This window comes from Epinephelus moara, chromosome 22 (assembly GCF_006386435.1).
Source record: "Epinephelus moara isolate mb chromosome 22, YSFRI_EMoa_1.0, whole genome shotgun sequence".
In the NCBI taxonomy this organism is placed as follows: Eukaryota; Metazoa; Chordata; class Actinopteri; order Perciformes; family Serranidae; genus Epinephelus; species Epinephelus moara.
The window spans coordinates 20,386,952-20,408,183 of NC_065527.1; the positions used below are offsets into that span (position 1 = coordinate 20,386,952).

At 41.0% G+C, this 21,232-nt stretch overlaps 1 protein-coding gene across 5 annotated transcripts in view; it reads right to left on the minus strand.

Moving 5' to 3' along the window:
• Positions 1 to 224: 224 nt before the first annotated feature.
• The window catches only part of trps1 (trichorhinophalangeal syndrome I), a 146,951-nt gene continuing 125,943 nt past the window's right edge, over positions 225 to 21,232 (minus strand). For all 5 annotated transcript variants that reach the window (XM_050034438.1, XM_050034441.1, XM_050034439.1 and 2 more), the window contains exons 10-11: positions 13,924 to 14,046; positions 225 to 6,916 (exon numbers count right to left, since the gene is read on the minus strand). In XM_050034438.1, coding sequence (XP_049890395.1) covers positions 5,300 to 6,916; positions 13,924 to 14,046 — 1,740 coding nt within the window. In that variant the 3' untranslated portion in view covers positions 225 to 5,299. The remainder of the gene's footprint in view (positions 6,917 to 13,923; positions 14,047 to 21,232) is intronic.

Sequence of the window (21,232 nt, forward strand, 5' to 3'; positions counted from 1 at the left end):
GTTGTTGCACCGACGTAGTGTGTTTATTTTGAAAGGGACGGTATGTAAACATTAAATTTCCTGTGAAAACCGAAGTGTATGTTGAAAGAAGACAATGCATGTAACAAGCAAAACTTGACACGGTGTCCCAGAACGTCAACGATCAACGCACCCAGGTCGGAGTGAGAATGTCCAGTGGGAAAGGGGCTTTAATCACTCATAAATGAAAACACCCATTGTCCATTTTCAGTATGTTTGTTATTACTTTTATTAATTATTATCATCGTCATCATCATCGACATTATTCTTCAAGTTTAGCTGTGTAACAAACTTTTTCTTGGCTGTCAAAATATGTTGAAATATCATTTTTTGCATGAAATAAAACCTAAAAACAATAACGTACAGAAAGGTAGCAGAATAAAATACAACATGAGAAAGAAAAATAACCTAAAAAAAAAAAAAAAAAAAAAAAAAATCGAACATTTCTATAAAAGCCATTCAACTTAATAGAGACAAAAATCTACTAAAATATATTGGTTAAATGTACATAGTTGATGTGTGTGTTTGAGTGTGTGTGTGTGTTTGTGTGTGTGCATGCATGTGTATGTGTCTGACCAGTAATAAACTGGCCTTTAGCTCCCTTGTCTCCCATGGTTAATACTGTACATCCCAAAATGTACACTCAATCCGTACCACTGGCGGCGTGTGTCTTTGTGTGTGTGCGTGTATGTGTGTGTTGTCCCTTCCTTGGCAATAAGAACATAATAATATGGAGTGCAAGCAACAGCATAATTTTCTATAACACATTCTGACAAAGACAAAAAAATTAAAAACACTTGTTAAGGCCCCCTCCCCCCAATGTAAACGCTGATGTGAAATGCCATTAAACCTAAAACATACACTCATTATTAAGTAAAACATGTCTCGGTGTCCTGCAGAACCTCATTTCTTCTCAAAATTTGCCTGTTTTGAACCATAAATGACGGCTGAAATGTTCTCCCAAAACTCAACATAATCTATTTTTGTTTTAGATATACAGTATCCTTGCATGCCTCCTTGGAGACAATGTTAAGCTGGCAAATACACAAAAGATATTTGGATAGAAACAGGTTCTGCAGTGCACTTACAATATGAAAAGTTTGCATTAGCAAAGTTTTTTTCTTTATCATCAAGGCTGTGATCGTTTTACTTCCAACTTGGTAAGTACAGGGAAAAGATTTTCTTTCAAAAGCTAAACTACTGGAACATTTTGGCATCAGAAATTGTCTCCAGCCCACTGAGAAATCCTCATGATTCTCCAAGATGAGATGCACACCAATATTTAACAAAGGATAAAAAGTTCACCCCGTTACTTTTTTACATCTTTGTCCTACTATTTCCTAAAAATCGTATCTTTTAGAAGATGAAAAATCAAGTTAAGTATTTATCAAATGTGAGTCCCGTTGGCAAATGACTGAGTCTAAATCTGAGAAAATCCACACTTTGCTTCTAGGAAGTATTTGGAGTTATACTGCTGCTGGTGATCATTTTTCTTTCAACAAACCCAAAGCTAAATTCAACCTCAACAAAGTCAACAGAAGCAGATAGTTTGTTGTTGATTCTTAAGTTGACATCAGCTTTTCAGGCGCAACACAATATGACACAAACACCTGACTCCCATTTAAACCCCCTCAACCTGAACTGAGAATACCTTCATGACTTCTTTGATGAAAAGAAGGGATAAAGGAAAGTGGATGAATAGAGAAGAGTTGAGTGGCAGAAGGAAGAAGGAAGAAGTAGCAGGCGGAGAGATAAAAAGAGACCAAGATGGAGAGGTATATGTCAAATTAGACAACAGATGAGAAAGATACAAGTGTTGTTAAAGGGAGGTAAAGAGACAACAGAGGAGAAAGGATGAATGGGTACGTAAAGCTCTTTTTATCTGTCGCTACAAGCATCTTTCTGCCTCTATTCATCCACCTTCTGCCCGTATATTCTTCAAAGGCACCCATCTATCCATCTCAGCAGGTATCTCTCAATCCTTCCTTTTGTTCTGTCTATTAAGAAAACACTGCATCGCTCCTTTGCTTTTTTTTTTTTTTGCTACACTTGCAAATGTAAACAGTTTTCATTATGCTAGCAGCCCCTTAAGATATGCCCACAACCTTAAAAAAAATCAGTTTGACACAAGAGATTTGCTAGAGCAAAGACAATTTAAATCAGATTTTTGTTTAAACATTTTGCTTTTCAAATTGGCTTCATCAGTGGGACGTGTATGGTGGAGCCATTCAAGGTCAAGGTGTTGAACAAAAATCCCGACACTTGACACCAGAGTGGGATGTCGAACAGAAGAGTGCAATGTAAATATGTTGCACCAATAGTTTGAGAGGTTTCTTGGCATTTTAGTGTGACATTCAATACTGTGTGCAGTGCTGGTTGGACTGGTTTGCTGGGTGTATTGAAATATCTGCCCGAAAGAAATCTCATCTCACTGCTGATTTAAAAAACATGAGATTTTGACCTTTTGCTTCCATGACTGTCCTGACTTACTTTCCTAAGAAATGGTTTAAAACATAATATTAATCAGCTTCACTTTAGAATAACACCTTAGAATGACCTTCACCTTAACCATGATAAGGACACTGGTGCCATAATTCAGCTTTCAACTCCAAAGAAACCAAATACAAAGTGCAGAGTATCTTCTTGGTATGACGTCTTTCATACAAAAGTTACCTAGGCATGTCCCAACATTTCTACAGAGTCGTGTACATACATGCAAAAATTAAAGATAGTGATTAACAGTTAGTTTGGAAACCAGTTTCATTTTTTACAGTACATGTGGGTCTTTCTCCCAAGCTGAAAGCGACCGATCAGATAACTAGGCTGAAATCAAGCATTCTAATGGATGACTGATAACTTGGTGCATGGGAATTAAATATAGCAGTCTGTTTGCCCAACTTCTGCCTGACATGACTCATAACTTACATAACTTTTCGACACAGACAGATATACTCATTAGAAAAACTGTACAAGTTACGAGGCACTAGGCGGAATATTTTTTCATTCATGTCTTTTGGATAAGCATAGAAAAATATCTTGTTCTCATTCTTTCTTCCTTCCCGTCTTTTATTTACTTTCGGCCTATTATTACTTTCTTCAAAAGGAGTCTCTTGGTGATTTTTTTTTTCAAGCAACTAAGGCAGCAAGGCAGGAGAAGTGACTCTTTCTGTATAAAAATAAACAAGATGGCCACCGTGTTGCATTCTGAGGAGTAGGGGGACTTCCAAGGACCTGACTGTCACAACTCCCTAAATGTCAAAAAGAAACAATGAAAATTTGGTTTAAAGACAGACTCGGTTATGGTGTCAGGTGGGCCTTATCTTAACTTAAATTACCCAAAAGTGGGTAATGAATGGCAGAAAAGTGGGATGAGTTAGTTGGAGCTGAAAGCAACATAATCGTTTTACTTCACTGAATTACAAAAACTTGTTTGCAACATCATCTTGTGTGTTTTTCAGTATTATTTAGGTCTAATGTGTAACAGTTCCCATCCACAGAAAAGGCAACGTATTTTGCAGTTTTTATAAGACGCTAACATGCTACATAACCTATCAAACTCTCAGAAATACGATAGGCTGAATAAAACACTGTAGGCAAGAAGCTCTGTAGACTCAATACAGAGCAAATGTTCATACAGTTAACCCAAAAAAATTGATCCTTTTGATAAAAATGTAGGGTTGATCTCCCTAAGTTCCTAAGTCTCTCTATAAAACCATGTAACCTAACAACATGTGAAAGACATACAGAAAATAAAGTAACATACTAAGACCGTTTTGACCTATTAACACATAAAGAACATGATAAGAACATATATAAGAGAACGCAAGAGAACATTATGTAACATGCCAAAACCATTAGACCATTTAACATGTAAAAAAAATGATGTGTCACATGCTGTGAAACAGGTGGGTTGGTGTGCAACACGTGTGACCCCTGAGGACTGAAATACCGAGCGCGAGCCTTCATTATGTTTACATCGTTGTCTGGGGACGGAAGCATCCTTTGATCCTTACACACATAAAACGCAATTACACAAATGCACACACACACACACAACCCCCCTCCTCTTGCTGTACCATTTCTGTTAGACGGCTGTTATCGATGTAACAAGTCTCCGTAAGAGCACAAACAACAGATAGCTCAAAAAGAAAAAACTAAAGTTTGTATAGTACCATTTCCTGCAAAAAAAAATGCCTTTACAAAATAACATATTATATAGGAAAGTGTAGCAAATTGCATGTTTTGTACTATAACATCATAATTATTATTATTACCATTATTATCATTAATATAAATGTTAAGCAGGTTAATAGATGGTTGTTCTATTAGGCAGGCAGCCAGGCACGTAGCTAGTATCATGGCACGGAGGAAGGTAGAAAATAATGTCACTTGGTTTGATCCAAATGGATGAAGAGAACACTTCGGTCCGGAATTACTCCGGTTTTACCAGTGGAAACTGGTATTAAGCAGTTCAAAAAGTCACGGTCACTGTGTTGTTGTTTTTTTGCCAGTTTCAGATACATCAGGGCACGAGTGACAGAAACCAACAGATCCTTTTGTACCAAGGTAACACCAGCTGAACTGCAGCCCAGAACAAACTGGTTTGGCTCTGACCAGTTTCAAAGAGTCACAATAAGTTTTGGTTTTGGATCCATTTGCACAGCAACAGTTAAAAACATGCTCTGGACCAGAACAGAGTAGTTCTAACCAGATCAGATCTGGTTGTACCAAGATAAAACGGCCTGAATGATGCATCAGACTAGTTTGGGCCAGCTTGGGGGTTCAGTTTTGCATGGTGCATAACAGATCAGCTCAGTTAAAGTGTTTTGCTTCTAGCATTTTTCATTTTTTGCTCTGCTGTACGGCGGCTGTGCAAGTGCTGAGCTCCTCAAACTCATCCTAAATGAGAGCAGTCCAACTTTCAGTCGAGCTTCCAATCCTCTTATTTGGAAAGCGCACGAAGTGGCTGTTTATTAAAGGTGATTTCAGCTGCATGCCCGGACTCCGTTGTTGAAGACTTGCCACAGAGCTGTCAAGTGACCGTCACTCAACACAGGATTCGGGCTATTTCTCCAAACTGTCCCTGTAGCAGTTCAGCGGGATCCTACAATGATTTTTGACCAATTGACAGCCGAGTGCTTCCAGCATAAGGATGTGTTCCATTTAGTGCCCAGGATAGACCCATTTCGACATGAGCTAGCCTCCAGGAACGTGGAGGCCGACAGCTTATTCATTCAATAAAACACGTTCTTAAAGGTTTGTGTGAGTTGAAGGCATCGGATTAATTACTCTCTGTGTTTTCATCTAACTTATTAGATTCAGCAACAGTCGTGACCTCTGTCGTTTGTGTGATGTCATCTTTACTATCTGACACTGTTTCATCCCCCAGTTTCTGGTCTGTTATGTCATGACCCTCTCCTTCTACCTCCTTTTCAACTTCCGTTTCATTGTCAGTGGCATCGTTGCCTGTAGTTTCTTCTGCTTGGTTGTCATGACAAACTCCTATGACATCATTGCTTTCATCTGTGATATCGCTACGATCGCCCTCATCTTTTTCCTCCGGCGTCACGTTTTGACACTCTGACATCACCTGGACGTTCTGAATCAGACCGTCTTGCCCGTGAATCCTCTTTTGTGACGTTTTGTCTGTGTACCTGTGTAAGCCCCGTTGTATGTGTGTGGTAAAATCGTAGCGATCTACACACACGTGGAGGCAAAAACTGCACTGGTATGGGCCCTGGTCGCCATGGCAACTCATGTGTAGGGCGTACATGACTTCATCTAGGAAGTAGATCCCACAGTGGATGCAGCGGTTCGTCAGGTCATCCTGCGTTCCCACCTCCACCATTGCGCGACTTGATGGGACACTTGGTCGGCTTTTTGTCGAATGATCCTTTTCCTCCTTTCCTATCTCCTCCCTCTGGTTGCCTCCTTCATCTACCCTCTCCTCCTCCTCCTCTTTCTCTCCTTTCCAGTTCTCTCTTAACCTCTCAGCTAGTGGCGACTCCTGCCTTCCCCTTTCTGCACCATTTGTTGACATGTGTACGTTTGCAGCACTTGTATCTCTTTGTCTTATTGCAAGATCCAAAGGTGCATCATTTTCTAATGATGGTGACGAGGTTTGGGAATGAAGAGGAGGTGGAGGGTAGTGAGGAGGAGCTGGAGGAGGGGGAAGAGGAGAGTAGGGAGAGGCGCAGTAAGGCACCGTGTAGCTTTGCTGATGATGTTGTACTGGAGCCACCATTGCACCGAGATAATGAGCATTATTTCCAAGGCTACCAGGACTGCTTAGATTACTGATGCTACCAGGAACCCCAGAGGTGGCTGCCATCTTGTACTTGGTCCAGAATCTGAGCCAATCTGACTCAGGGGTCAAATCAGGTGAGAGGGTTAATGGTAGGGGTAAGGAGAAAAGCGGGTACTGATACTTTTCAATCGGCGAACCAGGAGGCGAATAACTAGACGGTTTGGATGGACGCATGTACTTTTCAATCGGACTGCCTCTCTCTGATCCCCCTCCTCCTTTACCTCCTTCTGCTTTTGATATTATCCCTCCCTCAGCGATGCCCCCATTGCCCTCGGCTACCAGTGAGGAGGGGGGATGTGAGGGGAGGAGAAGGGGCGGCATGCGTCGGTGGATCTCCAATGTTTGATTGGCGAGGAAGGCTTGAGTGGATCGCGGTGATCGTGAGCAAGGGGAAGGCTGCTGGTTTTTGGTTGATGCACAGCTTCTGTCTGACTCCTCCCCATTCACACGCTCACACACGCCAGTGATGCGTTGCTGCTTGGGGGCGGCTGTTTCCGATGACAGGGAATCAGGGTTGATGCGTTTTCGGGTTCGGCGGCGGATGATTTGTTCACCGTTGTTCTGCTTTATGATGTTTAGAGGTCTAGGTGTCTGCAAGACAAAGAAAAAAAGAAATGGAAAAAACTGTCAAACATATACAAGGCAAAGCATTATCGAACTATTTAAATGCACTACCAAACAAGCTTATGGTCAACACACTGCCTATTTGTCCATGAAGTAATTTGATAAAATATAAAAACACATCAATGCTAAGCAAGTTGCACCAGGGCTGTCATCACCTGTTTAGCATTTTCAACCAACACCCTCGACGCTGCAACCCTCCAGGGGGGCCTGGGGGAATTTCTCCCAGAGGGTGTTTCAGAAACTTAACAGATAAGCCTTTTTAGAGCATGTTACATCAGGGCTTCTCAAAGTCTTGATGACTAAATGCCATTTTAGAGAGCCAACATATGATTGCAGACTGCATGTGTGCACACACTATGACTTTTTTATGGCCTATGTTATAACATACTTTTTACAAAAACTAATACAATCCATAGTGATATAGTGGTATATACATAACACTCATTTAACATTCTAGTTTTCCACTTTTTAATACATTTGAAAGTAATGAAAAAGAGAGATGGCACAGTGTTTGACATTGATTGTGCCTTCCCACAGCATTCAAACAACCACTTCTGCCTGGGTACGGCAACGCCACTTGTACAAACCACATGCACAACTGCAGTACACCATAATGCTAGAGCTGGTAGTAATAATAATGGCAATTTTTTTTTAGTAGTCCTACTTTGCATTTGTTGATAGAAACACTAGTTGTAGATCTTCAATCAGACATAGTGCATCTCTAGGCGGTAATCATCATATATATACTGGGCGGGACACATTCCCCCTATATTCAAATATGCTCAAAATGTCCCCAAAATGTATTGATAGAAAAAAGAAAAAGAAAAAAACTGCTATGCTACAAAAGGCAACCACGCAATGAAAAAAATCACTAGCAAATGTCATCATAATCATGAATAAACTTAAGTTTTCTCAGTGAAGCTGCAAATCATTAATCAAAGCTTTCAAAGTCTTAATTCATATTGACTCGACCTAAGGATAATTAACTGTAACATGCTAAGAGAAAAGGCAGTAATATTTACAGCACGCCTAGGACTGTGGTTTTTGCCCATACCACAAGGGGGAGTGCTTACATCTGATGTAGCCTTAATGGAGTTTGCCCTGAGGACTCAACTGATACTTTATTGGCAGATCCCCCACAAAAAACTTCACATATGCCTTCATTACTGTCTTAACTATCATCAAGTAATCTCTATGACTAAAGGTACAAGACAGCCTTCTGTAATGCACTGTAGTTTGTGTATGTATTTGTACTGAGTGGGTATCAGTCAGGCAGAATTCCAAAGCATAAAATCCAAAGACTTCCACAAAAGAGAGGCAGTTCTCACTTACTTAATTTCCCGCTGGAATTAATAAAGTACTTATAAAGATAGACGAGAGATCATGAAACTTTTCTGATGTTTCATTCCTAAACACATGCCAAAAAAAGTCAAAACAGTCCAAAACATTTCCAGACAAATTAGCGAAAAGATTTTCTTTCTTGTAACTAAAATAAACTGAACAGTTTCCAAGTGTCTTTTAAAGTGTCTGCACTCCAACTCAAAAGTAATGACTTGCTATCCTTTCACTAATTGAAGAACCGACTGCACTGAAACCTCCTCTCTAAATACACATTGTAAACGGTGACCTCTACAAGGCATTAATTGAATTTTTTTTCAAATTCATCTGGCAAAAATAGAAGAGCTTTTCAAGCATTAAAAAAAAGTTCAGTTTATTGGAAATTGACTGCTGTGCAGGTCGAATTTATTAGAAGTTCTGAACACTTAATATTGTAGGGCCTTGTGATTGAGTACATGAATGTGCCTGTGTGTTAATTCTGTATGTCTCCAGAAATCCTCTGCTGTGTGTGTGTGTGTGTGATTGGTGTAGGGCTTTTGAAATAAATTGTGTCAGATGAAAACCAAAAAGATGCGTGCACAAGCACCAAGCAAGAAGAGACAGATAGTGAAAATTTATGATGGCGGAACATGGATAAATTTGAGGTGTTAAGTGGATGAAAACCAAAATGAAAGAGGGTGATGAGTTCTATTTAAAGAATAAAAGCAATAAACTTCGCTATGTTTGTGCTGGGAATAATTTATCCCTCTATGTATTTCTATGTGGATAGCCCTGTGTCTGCGACTGAGAATGTGTGCCAAGGTATGTGTACTGTACAGTATAAAAATGTGCTTATGTGCGTGTCAGTGTGTGTGAAGTCATCATCAGTCATCATAGAGCTGCTACTGAATCTAAGGAGAGATGAGTAATTCGTAGCATCTATCCAGGGATATTCTGCTGCACTTGTAACATACACAAATGTTAATTAAACAGAAAATTTGCCACCTCTCATGTGGATGTCCAAAAGTTGTTGATGGTACATGTGGTCAGCTGAGGCAAAAAAAATCCCTAAATGCATGATATATTGACTAAGAAAGGTGAGTTCTAGCAGTGCCTACATGTCCCAGAATGCACTGTGCACATGCCATTTCATTTTGAATGTTGGAAATGTAGCTAATTAGCAATACAAGCTAAGAGAACAAGGAAATTCTGTTTTGGTAAGCAGCATCTAGAGCATGCCCATGCGGCTACTTGGAGGCAGAACCTAGAAATCTAAGCTGAAACAGCCTGTAGTTCTTCCTTGCCTTCAAATACGTCACTGTTGGGTAAAATGATGGCACTGAATGCAGGAAGAACAACTGATTTTGCAGCTTTGAACTCCACTTTCTCGGCCTATACAGCACGCACTGAGGAAGCTACTGTTTTAATCGACTACATTTATCATCAACGCCGTTGGGACATCCACAATAAAGGGGGGGAATTTCCCTTTAACTCTGACATGCCCCAAAATCCTCAGGAGGGACAATACTCTGAATGATCTAGTAATACACGTACATTTGAGACAGGTGCCTCCCTTTAGCAGCCAGACGGCTAACAGTCTCTGTTGTTAATCAGAGAGCTGTCCTGCTAATGATTCTTTCTACACATTTTAGACACCTGGATCATTACCATAAAAGTCCAACTCTGAGAAGACTGACAGCCTCTACAGTGACAAAATCATGTCAGTCAAATCACTGACATGTTCCACCAGCCACGACGTCGTTGTGACGGCTGGTATTGTTTTCACATTGTGAGTCTGTGTGTATGTCATCATGGCAAAATGTGTCCAGGTGACTTCATAGGTGTGTCCTTGAGATCAAAATGAAGGTCCAATTCGAAGGTGGGTGTGGTCCAAGCAAGGCAGCTGGAAGTCATGATGTAAGAAGGAAGGAAGGCAGAAGTAATTGCCCACCCACCACTTTACCACCCTGGCCCACATCCAGTTGCAGTCAGAGTGATGGCATTGTAAGATGGACTCTACTTGCTATTATTTATGGTCCTCAAGTTTGTGTTTCTATCTTAAGAGGAATGGGAGAGAAAAGGCAAAGACAAGAGGAGAGGGGTGGCAGAAACAAAGGAGGTGAGATGATTGAGGAGGGGGACGGAGTGATATATTGCGAAGACACAGGATGAGGAGGCAGAGGGAGGGGACATGGAAGCAAGAGGACAAGGAAGGAGGGAGAAACTGGAGTGAACACAGGAGGAGGAAAAAAGGAAGAGGCAAAGAAATAGTGCCCCTAATGGTGTAATCAGTATAAAGCTGTGTCTTAATTCCATCTTACAGACTAATACTGTGCAGGATCTGTTTGCACAGGGAAAGCTGTTGCCATAATTAACATATTCATTTAATGTATACAGTAAATTCTGCAATGACATCAGCCTAATCAACTGGATATGCACATAAAAACGCTACAATCCTGTGCAACACAAACACAAACACACACACTGGCTGTAATGTTGTACACCTTTACAGTTGTAGGCCTTGAGTTGCTGCTGGTACACATAAGTCTCCCTTTATCTATCTATCTTTCCATCTCGTCCCTTCTCCTCTTGAATATCCCCTCTGCATTTCCCCCTAATCTCTCTGTCTTCCTCCGTCTCTAACTTCTTGCGCACACCCTCCTCCTTCATTACTTCTGTCCTCACTCTTTACCTTAATCTTCTCCTCTTTCTTTGTCTTCCTCCCTTTTCTGACTCTGTGTTTGTCTTTCTCCCCTCCCACCCTCCCTCCCTTTACGTCTACCTTTTTTCTCCCTCTTTATTCATAACTCTCCCTTCTCCTCTCTCACTCCGAAGTGTTTTACTAGCTGCTATCCTCTCTAATAATGTGTGTAGAGCATATAAAACTTTTATTATGGGATATAAAATACGGCCGTCGTGAAGATTGTCAAGAGTAGAGGGAGCTGGAACGTGATTGGAGCAGCAGATGAGATGAACGGGTTGACCCAAGGACATAAGCAGGGGTAGGAAAGAGTAAACTGTCATCCTGTGAAAGGTCTTTAAAGCTCCATTCGATAATTGCAGCATAGTGCTCTGGGTTGTAACACGGTCAACCCACTGATGCATTTACTAACACTGTGATTTATTACACCGGAGCGTTTTTGTTCACTTTGAAATTTTACAAGCTGAGCTTAAAAAGCCAATATGTGAACATGAATCTGGTGTATGTAAGTGCTGAAGCTCTGAAGGCTTGTTTCACACTGTTAATATTTGTAAACCCTTGCGTTAAATAGGTATATTGAAGTGTGAAATTAGCTTTAACCCCTTAATAACACACGAGGTGAGAGAGCTCAATTTTCTGAAGTCAACTATATTCCAGGCTGGGTCTTTATCTCATCTGTAATTCATTCAGTCTAATTAAATTTGGGATTTCCATAGACTTTCCCCAGGCTTAGATGGTAAAGTTGATTCATTCCATCATATTTCTCACTCCATGGAACTGGCTCACTGTGACTACTGAAATGGTCTGTAACTCCCAGCTCCCAACAAATCAAATATACTTTTTCCACAATATTATGTTTTCACAGTGGGATCCACAGAACGTGTGCAGGAATTTAACTGCAGTATGCACCGTTTAGCTTGCGCCGTATGCTAATCTGCCAGACTGGAGGAATGATAATTAGTGGTCAAAACCACCCCGTGGATGTATTAAAAAAACAGCAGAGTCTATAAAATACTCTAAAGTACTGGGTTCCTGATCCTGTACAACCTTTATGAGTATATGTAGGTCTCCTATGTGTGGATAGGAGTTTTTCACTGCAAATAAACTTTTGTATGATGATACACCTGAGTTTCAGCTCACTTTCAGGGATTCATTTTTGTCTCTATATTAAAAGTGTTTTTGAGGTTTATAGCTCCCTTCATGTCGCTCTTCTAATTAGTTTGAAAGAAAAACTAAATGAAGGGGATCACAAATATGCAGAAACTTCCTGCACGACGTCTGGGACAACTTTTTCTATTAATCTCACAGGCCTAAAGTTGGTTTAGTAAATAGTTGTTCAAAGTGCAGCCTGTGGGCCGATGGCGGCCCCTTCTAAACATTTTGTACGGCCCCTGAACGTGACATGAAATGCATGCCTTGCATTATAATCATCGGTGGTCCATTTTAATCCTTTCACTTTCAATAGCTTACATTTCATATACCACGCAGCTGCTGCATCAGAATGTGCCCCCCTCACAGGTGTCTGTCAGAGTAGGAAGTACAACCAGTAGAAAGCTAGTGACTGCATGGCCACTCGTAAGAGGTGGGAGTAAGTCACATGTATGCAAGTCACAAGCAAGTCTCAAGTCTTATCCTCAAGCAAGTCCATAGTTACTGTGGTGAAAATAAAGAAAGTTAAGTCGAGTTCCTGCTATTAGGCTAGCAAGACAAGTCAAGTCATTGCAGAGGTCAAGCGAGTCATAAGTCAATATGAAATTCTGATGACTCAATAAGTTAATAAATTGGTTAAAAGACTCATTCACATACCTTTCTGCATGGGCTTTGTAGTGATGTAGAAATTGGATGTTGTGGTTCTTGTGTCACTGATTTTTGAGCTACAGACCTTGCAGGCTGCATTTTTCTTCATACTACCTTCATTGACAACATAATCCTTGAATCCAAATCTTTGGATCTTGGATCAAAATTTTGGACTTGTCCCTTACCGCCAACCTTAACCCTAACCCCCTTTTGGACTCACACTAGAAATCACCCAATCATGTTTAAAAGACAAAACGTAGCTTCTCAATTTCTGGAAGAATGCAAATATTTAATTAAAAGGTCAAATCTTTGAGTCACCTGTCTCAAGTCTAAATCAAGTCTCATGTCACGAATACCCAGTGAAAATCAAGTCTTTTATCAATGTTAGTCAGAGAGTTCAAGTATCTCAGGGTCTTGTTCACGAGTGAGGGTAGAATGGAGTGTGAGATGGATCAGCGATTTGGTGCGACTTCTGCAGTGATGCGGGCGCTGCGCCGGACCGTCATGGTGAATAGGGAGCTGAGCCAGAATGTGAAGCTTTCTATTTACTGGTCAATCTACGTCCCAACCCTCACCTATGGTCAAGAGCTCTGGGTAATGACCGAAAGAATGAGATCGTGGATATCGCAGCAGGGCTCAGCCTCAGAGATAGGGTAAGAGGCTCGGATATCCGGAGGGAGCTTGGAGTAGAGCTGCTGCTCCTTCGCGTAGAAAGGGGTCAGTTGAGGTGGTTCGGGCATCTGATCAGGATGCCTCCTGGGCGTCTCCCGCTGGAGGTATTTCAGGCACATCCCACTGGTAGGAGGCCCTGGGGCAGATCCAGAACATGCTGGAGGGATTACATAGTATGTCATCTGGCCTGGGGATGCAACCCGGCCCCGGATAAGTGGATGAAAATGGATGGATGGATGGATAGTCAGTAAGTCTTAAGTCTTTAATTTGTGACTTAAGTCTGACCCAAGTCAGGCCATGTGAGTCCCCCACAATTACAACTAGTGGCATCTTGCGAGTCTTACTGGAAGTAAGTTCTGCCATCAGTGCTAGTGCTCAACTCTGCTGTATACTGTGAAACTGATAGGTATATTTTTCCTGTTCAACACGGCTGGTGCAGACACATCATCTGTTTGCATGCACCTATACATGTCTGTGCACAACTTACCGAATGCAGTTTTTGGTATAAACCACATGCGTTGCAGACATAGCCTCCATTAGCATTCTTCCTCCACAACGATGTCTTGGTGGTCAGACAGTTTGCACAGAACACCCCGCTGCCTCTGCGCCGCTATGGATGGAGAGAGACAGACAACATTAGAGTGTGAAGCAAAAATATAGATGGGTAAGAAGGATGCAAAGTCATAGAGAGAAAAGAAAGAGGGGGGGCGGGAGACAGAAAATGTTGACTTAAGTTTTCATACCTTTTTAATATTCACACCACTCAAGTAAGGTTAGGAGAGAGAGAGAAAACAGATTGGCTTGGTGGCAGAGAGATGATGTGCTCTCATTTATCATGCCTAATGGGAAATCCTATTGAGAACATTGTTCTCCTCTGCACTGATTTCCTCTTCATAGAACAAGGTTAATAAAAACAACAAAATATACTTCAATGAAAAGAAAATGATCTAGCGGCGCTGAATACTGTGTGTGCGTTTTAAATACGTGAGTATGTGTTTCTGGGAGAGATCTTGGGCTCTTGAAAGAGAGATAGAGCGGTAATTTCGTCAAGTACTACTCCACAGATGTGCAGGGGATGAGTTATGCTTTCACCTTCTAGCATAAAGTGTTTCAGTGTTTATCTGAACTGCAGGAGGTACTTTACAGGCAAGTGTTTGACTTTTACTGTTTTAGTGTACACACACACACACACACACACACACACACACACACACACACCTCTGCAGTTCATGGAGCAGTGGTGCATAGAAAAGTAGTGTGTGCAAGGAAGGGCTGGGGGTGGGGTGAAAAGGCCAATTGTCGTGGCAACGTGCTCCATCACAGTAATGAGCCAATCACAACGTTTCTCCATCCCATTAAGTCTCTGGCCCCATTCACCACCTTTATGACCCTGAGAAGACAGCATACCTCATCTTTCTCCTCCTCCATGACTCTGTCTGTTTTCTCTCTCTATCTGCCTGTCTATCCAACCAACCATTTCTTCCTCTCCCCGCTTTCATTTTTTATCTCTGCATTCCTGCCCATCCATTCATTTTCTCATCTCCTCTTAATTTCAGTTTACTTTAGTTTTAGATTTTTCCCAGTGTTTTTGTCTTCGCTGACCTCTGTGTTCTCTGCATCTCTGTGTGTTTGTAACGTCCTCATGGCTGTATGTGCCTGTGGGTACAGCTTACTAAAATCCACCTCCTGTGTGTCTGCCACATTTCTCTCTCACTCTCCCTCTCCTGTATTCTCACTGTTAACCCAATCTGTTTCTCCCCTCTCCCTCCATCATGGACTTTGCATCCACTGGGACCATCTCCTTTCAGCGCTGGCTTCTTGTTGTTTTATGTTCATGACAGCGCTGAGAGCTTAGCATATTTTTTTTTTTTCCGGGCTCAGAGCACCCAGTGCTAGAAGTTAAAAACATTTCAACTTTTCACAAAAGAGGCGCTGCACTTCAATCAGGCTTTCTGTAGTCTCAGAGCTACAGATGGAGCCACTACCAGCACTTCCACCGAGCATCTGTTTCGTGCTGCCAGCTAAAAGCAGAGGAGCCCAGTGGGCACAGCACTGTTCGGTTTATTTTTGCAATCGAATGTACTGCAAGGATCACAGCACAATTAACAGCTTTACATTTCACTGGAACACGCACCACACACAGATATGCAAATATATGACCTGAGAAATATGCTTTTGAAGAACATTATTGGTATATCTGATAGGAATTAATCAGTACTCCAACTGAGAAAAGATGCTGTTCAAATTATGAATGGGCAGATATAATCTAATGTTTCTATGATCAATATTATCCTGATTATCATCAAAATATGATTGTCTTAAAAGGTCACTACAACATACTGAAATTCTTTCACCTTACATTTGAAAAAACAGAGGTCTTAGCTCAAAGCCACCCATTATGTGTATTGTATAAATCTGAGTTGCACTTGACATAGTTCTCTGAATATTTTTGGGTCTTCTCTCATTTGTGCTGCTGGTCTGCAGCTGCTAATACAGCAACAGTTGTGGCACGGCTAGGTGCATTAGCCTCACCCTCTGCACTTTGGCTGGTGGTTTCTGAGGTTGACGGTTCGTCAGAGTTTTTTGGCTCACAAGAATGTCCTTACTCTTGGAATAATAATAAAGAGGATTGGTCAATATCTTTCAATACAGCATAGATGCTGGCTGACTAATTTACCTTGCTGTTATTGATAAATGCTGCACAGTGTTTTAATGTTAGCTAGCTCATGGGAAACAGTTAGCCTATCATTAATGTTGTGTACTATATATCATATATCACATTTTTTTTATGAACAGGCTGATTTATCTTTGCTAAATATGAGTTCGATTCATGTTATGTGTATTTTAAGTCTTTTAAAAAAACAAAAAAACAATTCAAATTAAATCATCGAACCACAATCAAAGTATTATGACTGTTTTTTTTTTTTCCTTAAGCAATGACATCATATATCGTCCCATCTCTAGTTCAAATGCTAATCTTACATAGTGGTATTGAATAATTCACCCCACTTTAAATGCAAACGTCATATTGAATATCAGCAGCCAGAATCCAAATTTCATTTTCTGCATTGTTGCACACACACAGGGAAGTTAGGTCCCTTTAAAGGAGATTCACCAAAAATAAATTATATGATCATCACAATAGCAACAGATCAGTAAGTGATTAAACATCTGTACAACACGGTGTTAAAGGATCAGACGTCACATTTTGCTGCCAATGAAAAGTGGTTTAATAGCTTTTTTGTTTCCTTGTGTAATTTAAGCTTATAAACACACATTTACGATGACATCCCTCATACTGGCTAGATCAGGCTAGAAAATCAAACTTTTAGATTGCTCACAATGGAACACCATGAATGTGTTTATTGATACTGGAAAAACCTTTTCTCTCAGTCTCAACATGTGTGCAATAAAACTTCCTGTTTCCAATAATGTTGCATGTAATAAACACCTGAGCTAATATTAGAGTCTTTATGGTACATGTGTTTTTGACCATCTGACATCAGACAGCAGAACACTTACATGACAGAATCCTCTGTGTGTGTGTGTGTGTGTGTGTCTGCCTATGTGTGTGTGTTGCACACACCATACGGTCACCACATGTAGAGAGACGGAGCCAGGTGATTGATTGATGTACGCTTCCTGTGTCTTTGTGTATGTGTGTGTGTGTGTATGTGTGTCTAGTGTTGCAAGCCAAACAGTGCATCTGTCATCAGAATTCAGTTTCCCTCCGAGCACCCAAATCACTCACATATGGCCCCACAGCTGCCCCTCATTGCAACACACACACACACCCATATACACACACACACACACACACACACACACACACACCTGAAAATTTTTGCTTCCACTGGCTAATGAAGGCATGCAAGATTTGGATGAGAGGCCGCAATCCAAGAAGTGTATGTGTGTGTGTTGGGGGGTATCTTGGCTACTCGAAAACCGCTGTACAAGGATAGCACTGTGTGTGTGTGTGTGTGTGTGTATGAGAGAGAGGTTCAAGTGTCAATTACACAGGAAAGTACAGAAATAGCCCCCACCACCTTCCAAAATGCACACGTGCACACACGCAAGATCTGGCTCATGATCTTTAACTTCCTTTTCAATCATCAGCTGGTTGGCTTGACATGTGTGGAAATGTGCAATTCACATGCACGCACACATGTAAACACATACACACACAGCCATCTCTTGATGGCTTCCAAGTTATGTTGGTGTGCTGGGCGTATTAGTATGTATCTACAGGAAGTGTGAATGTCAGTGCATGTTTTTCTGATTGATTACTGATACCTGGCCTCTCCCATTCACCTCAGCCTGCAGAGGAGGGCTGCAGGTAATTAGAGCTCAGGGCCTTAATGACATCTATTTATCTGCAGCCTATGATACAGTTCAATTAACACCACCAACAACGCCCTCTGACACACACACACAAGCACACACACACACAAACAAAAATACATTCATTAGTGAGGAAATTAAAGTCTTTATCAACTTCCTTCTCATCAAGCCGACAAATAAACTTTAAAACTGATGTTCAGATACAAAGTTAAGTAGGAAGAGTAGTTAAGTAACCAAACACTGCTCTATTATTCTCGGGCCTTATTCTGAGGGGTGTCCAGCGCTGTGTCTTAAATCAGACACTTCTGTTCTTACATTTGCTATTTTGAGTGCATAAGTGCGTTCACACCGAGAGGCGACAAAATACAGCATGATGCACTCAAAATGGCCAAAAGTTGCGTGTGGAGCGTTGGAAACTTCTCACCCTCAATGGTCACCATGTTGTCTACACAGTGTAAGGGTGGGAGCATCTACAACGGTGACCACCAAAGCATTATACAAATATACATGTGTATTTTCCACCACAAACACACCGCTGTTCGATATGAGCCACCACTTTGTTTATGGGGTTGATTCTGTAATACTTTGGTACTGCAAATATTAACACAAATGCTAACGTTAGCTTGCTAGCGACCTAACATTGGCGCTACATGTGTTGTGAGGTAAGCTATACAATCTATGAGTGTAAGGATGCATTCACACTGGCGCTATTTGGTCAGCTTTAAACGAACCCTGGTCCACTTCCATGGATAGTTCGGTTTGTTTGGAGTGGTGTGAACGCTAATTCGAACTCTATTGCAGACCAAACGAGCGAACCCTGGTCCGCTTGGAAACTTCTCTCGGCAAGTGAACCCTGGTGCGGTTCGCTTACAGTGGGAAATGCAAACAGAATATCCAGCAAACCAAAGACAGGAAGTGACGTAGAGTGCATTGCATTTTGGTGTTTGGTGATTTTTGTGGTGACCAAGCCACAAGTTTTCTTCTTCCTCATGCTTTTTTCCTTACTGCCCCCAAACAAGCAGCTGTTGTATCTGCTTTAAAATGCATGTTAAACTGTCATCTTCACTGTAGAAGATTGCAGCATTAGATTTTTGGTCAGCTGCTTGACAAGTTTTAAATATCCCCTAAATGTGGCAGCTATCACTGACTCAGTAGAACAGCTGATAGCTGATAGAACCAGCCAGTATCAGCCACACACATTCACAGATAGAGAAACGTGCTGTGAAAGCATGTTCATGTTTAATACAATGCATGAATACGTTTGGAAGAAGTCAAGTGAGCAAACAAGCAGATGTCGCAAACATATATTTTGACAAATGACAATCACTTGTCAAACGCTGGTGATGATGCTCTGCCTGGTCGCAATTTGCCAAGCAGAAAGAGAAAAGTCAATTCTTGCTTTCAACATTTCTGGTAAATGCTCAATGGCCTTGTCAAAATATATGCACTATGCAAGTAGGAACATAGTGTATGCAGCGTAGTACATGTCAGTGTATCCCAATTGAGACACAGCACAGGTGTCCATTTTTGATTCTTATTAACAGCACACTCACGTGGAATGCTATCATTCCCGTGTACTCAAATTCATAGATAAAAAAGACATCAGACAGTTCAATCTCCTGATGAAAAGATCAGAATAACCAGTGGGGTGTACATTAAAATAAAAAACTGACAAGTTGACAATATTGGCAGATTTCATCAGTCTCATAAAGCTCATGAAACGACCACAGAAATTAAGAGTACAATCTACTCAGTGGCAGGCTGCACATAAAACAACATTTATTGGTTTAATAACTTTCACAATCAGCGTGCTCAGTCTCTCATGCACAAACTGCTCTAACAGGGAGCCGTTTCGCCCTTGTGACGGTAGATTTAATGCAATAATGCATGAAAGAGCCGACATGACCTGACTGCTGTTTGTTTGGGAAAATAAGCACTTTGAAAGCAGGCTACATTTTATATTACATGTATGTATTCCTCCCTTTCATGTCCAGCTTTAATACTCCCATTTTCATTTTGTTTTTTGACTTTTATGGGTTTTCGCTGTTACGCCAACTTTCCACTAAATGGGATAAAGTGCTATCCTTTAAATTCAAACAGAAGTTATGAGCTGCTTCCCGGCGACTTTGTTTCGTGACTCCACTCATAAAAAGTACTAATAAATTATAACTTCATTCTACAGAATGTGATTTTTATTCAACATCAAAACAGATGGTGAAACCACACAGTGGCTGAACCCTTCAGCTGTGGCTTTGAGTCCACTCTGAGATTCTCCTGAAGCCATAAATTTACAGATGTTATACAAACTGTTTACACTGCATGGTCTCTTAGATCTTAATGGAAGAGCTGGCCGAAACAGATAAGCATCCACTGGTTTAGGTTCGGTAGGTCCCTTAAATTTATTCTAGCTTCCATCTGCAACCAATGTGCTGTGGCATCCATAAACTCTGGTGGTGGGGCTTTACTTAAAGTCATGTGGCGAGGCAGACTGCTGCTATTCAAAATGCTTTCATTTATTTTAAAAATAAAACTGATGTTAATTCTTAGCACCCCGCCTTATCAAATATCTTGTTGTCAAGGACATACCAAGTAAGACAGCAGGCCGGTAATTTGTTTTCATCCCAACATTTGTGTGCTTTCGACAAGTGGGGTCACATTTTTCTGATAATGCAAATCGCATTCTGCAACAAAACACGCTGATTTTTCATTATGCTCACTGAGTATGGTGAAAGCAAATTAAACTCTTAAAAAAATTCAGATATAAAGGTGCTGCTATCTTTGAGGTCATGTGGAAAAATAGAGAGATACACACAGAGAGGAAACTGGAGAGTGAGAAAGAGGATAAAGGAATAGATCGAGGCGCCCTGAGGTCTAAAATAAATTCAAAAAGAGGGCTTTTCTAAACAAAGTCTTTCAAAATGAAATTACATTTAATTCACTTAAAGAGTAAGTCAGCCACGCTTTTATCGCACACACACAGACACACACTTACATTGATATACACACTGACTTGCATTAAATCAGCGATTATTTAATCAAGCTAGAAGACTAGCTGGAGGAATTAACTAAATTCCATACTGCCAAATCCAATATCCTATACACTGGATCAGTCTCTAGTGCACGCACACACACACACACACACACACACACACACAGATGTAAAAAAAAAGAAAGAAAGAAAAAGAAATAGACTCGTGCACAGGGGTAGCTTCAGATAAAGATTCACCGAATTAATCGTCCCAACACACACACACACACACACACACACACACACACACACACACACACACACACACACTCTGAGAAGCATCTGGAACCAATCTAACAAAGACCCCCCCATAGGTGCTACCAACCATCAACTGTTTGTGTGTGTGTGTGTGTGTGTGTGTGTGTGTGTGTGTGTGTGTGTGTTACACATGTAGCTTTAGGAGTCCCTCTGTGTGGTTTACTCTCAG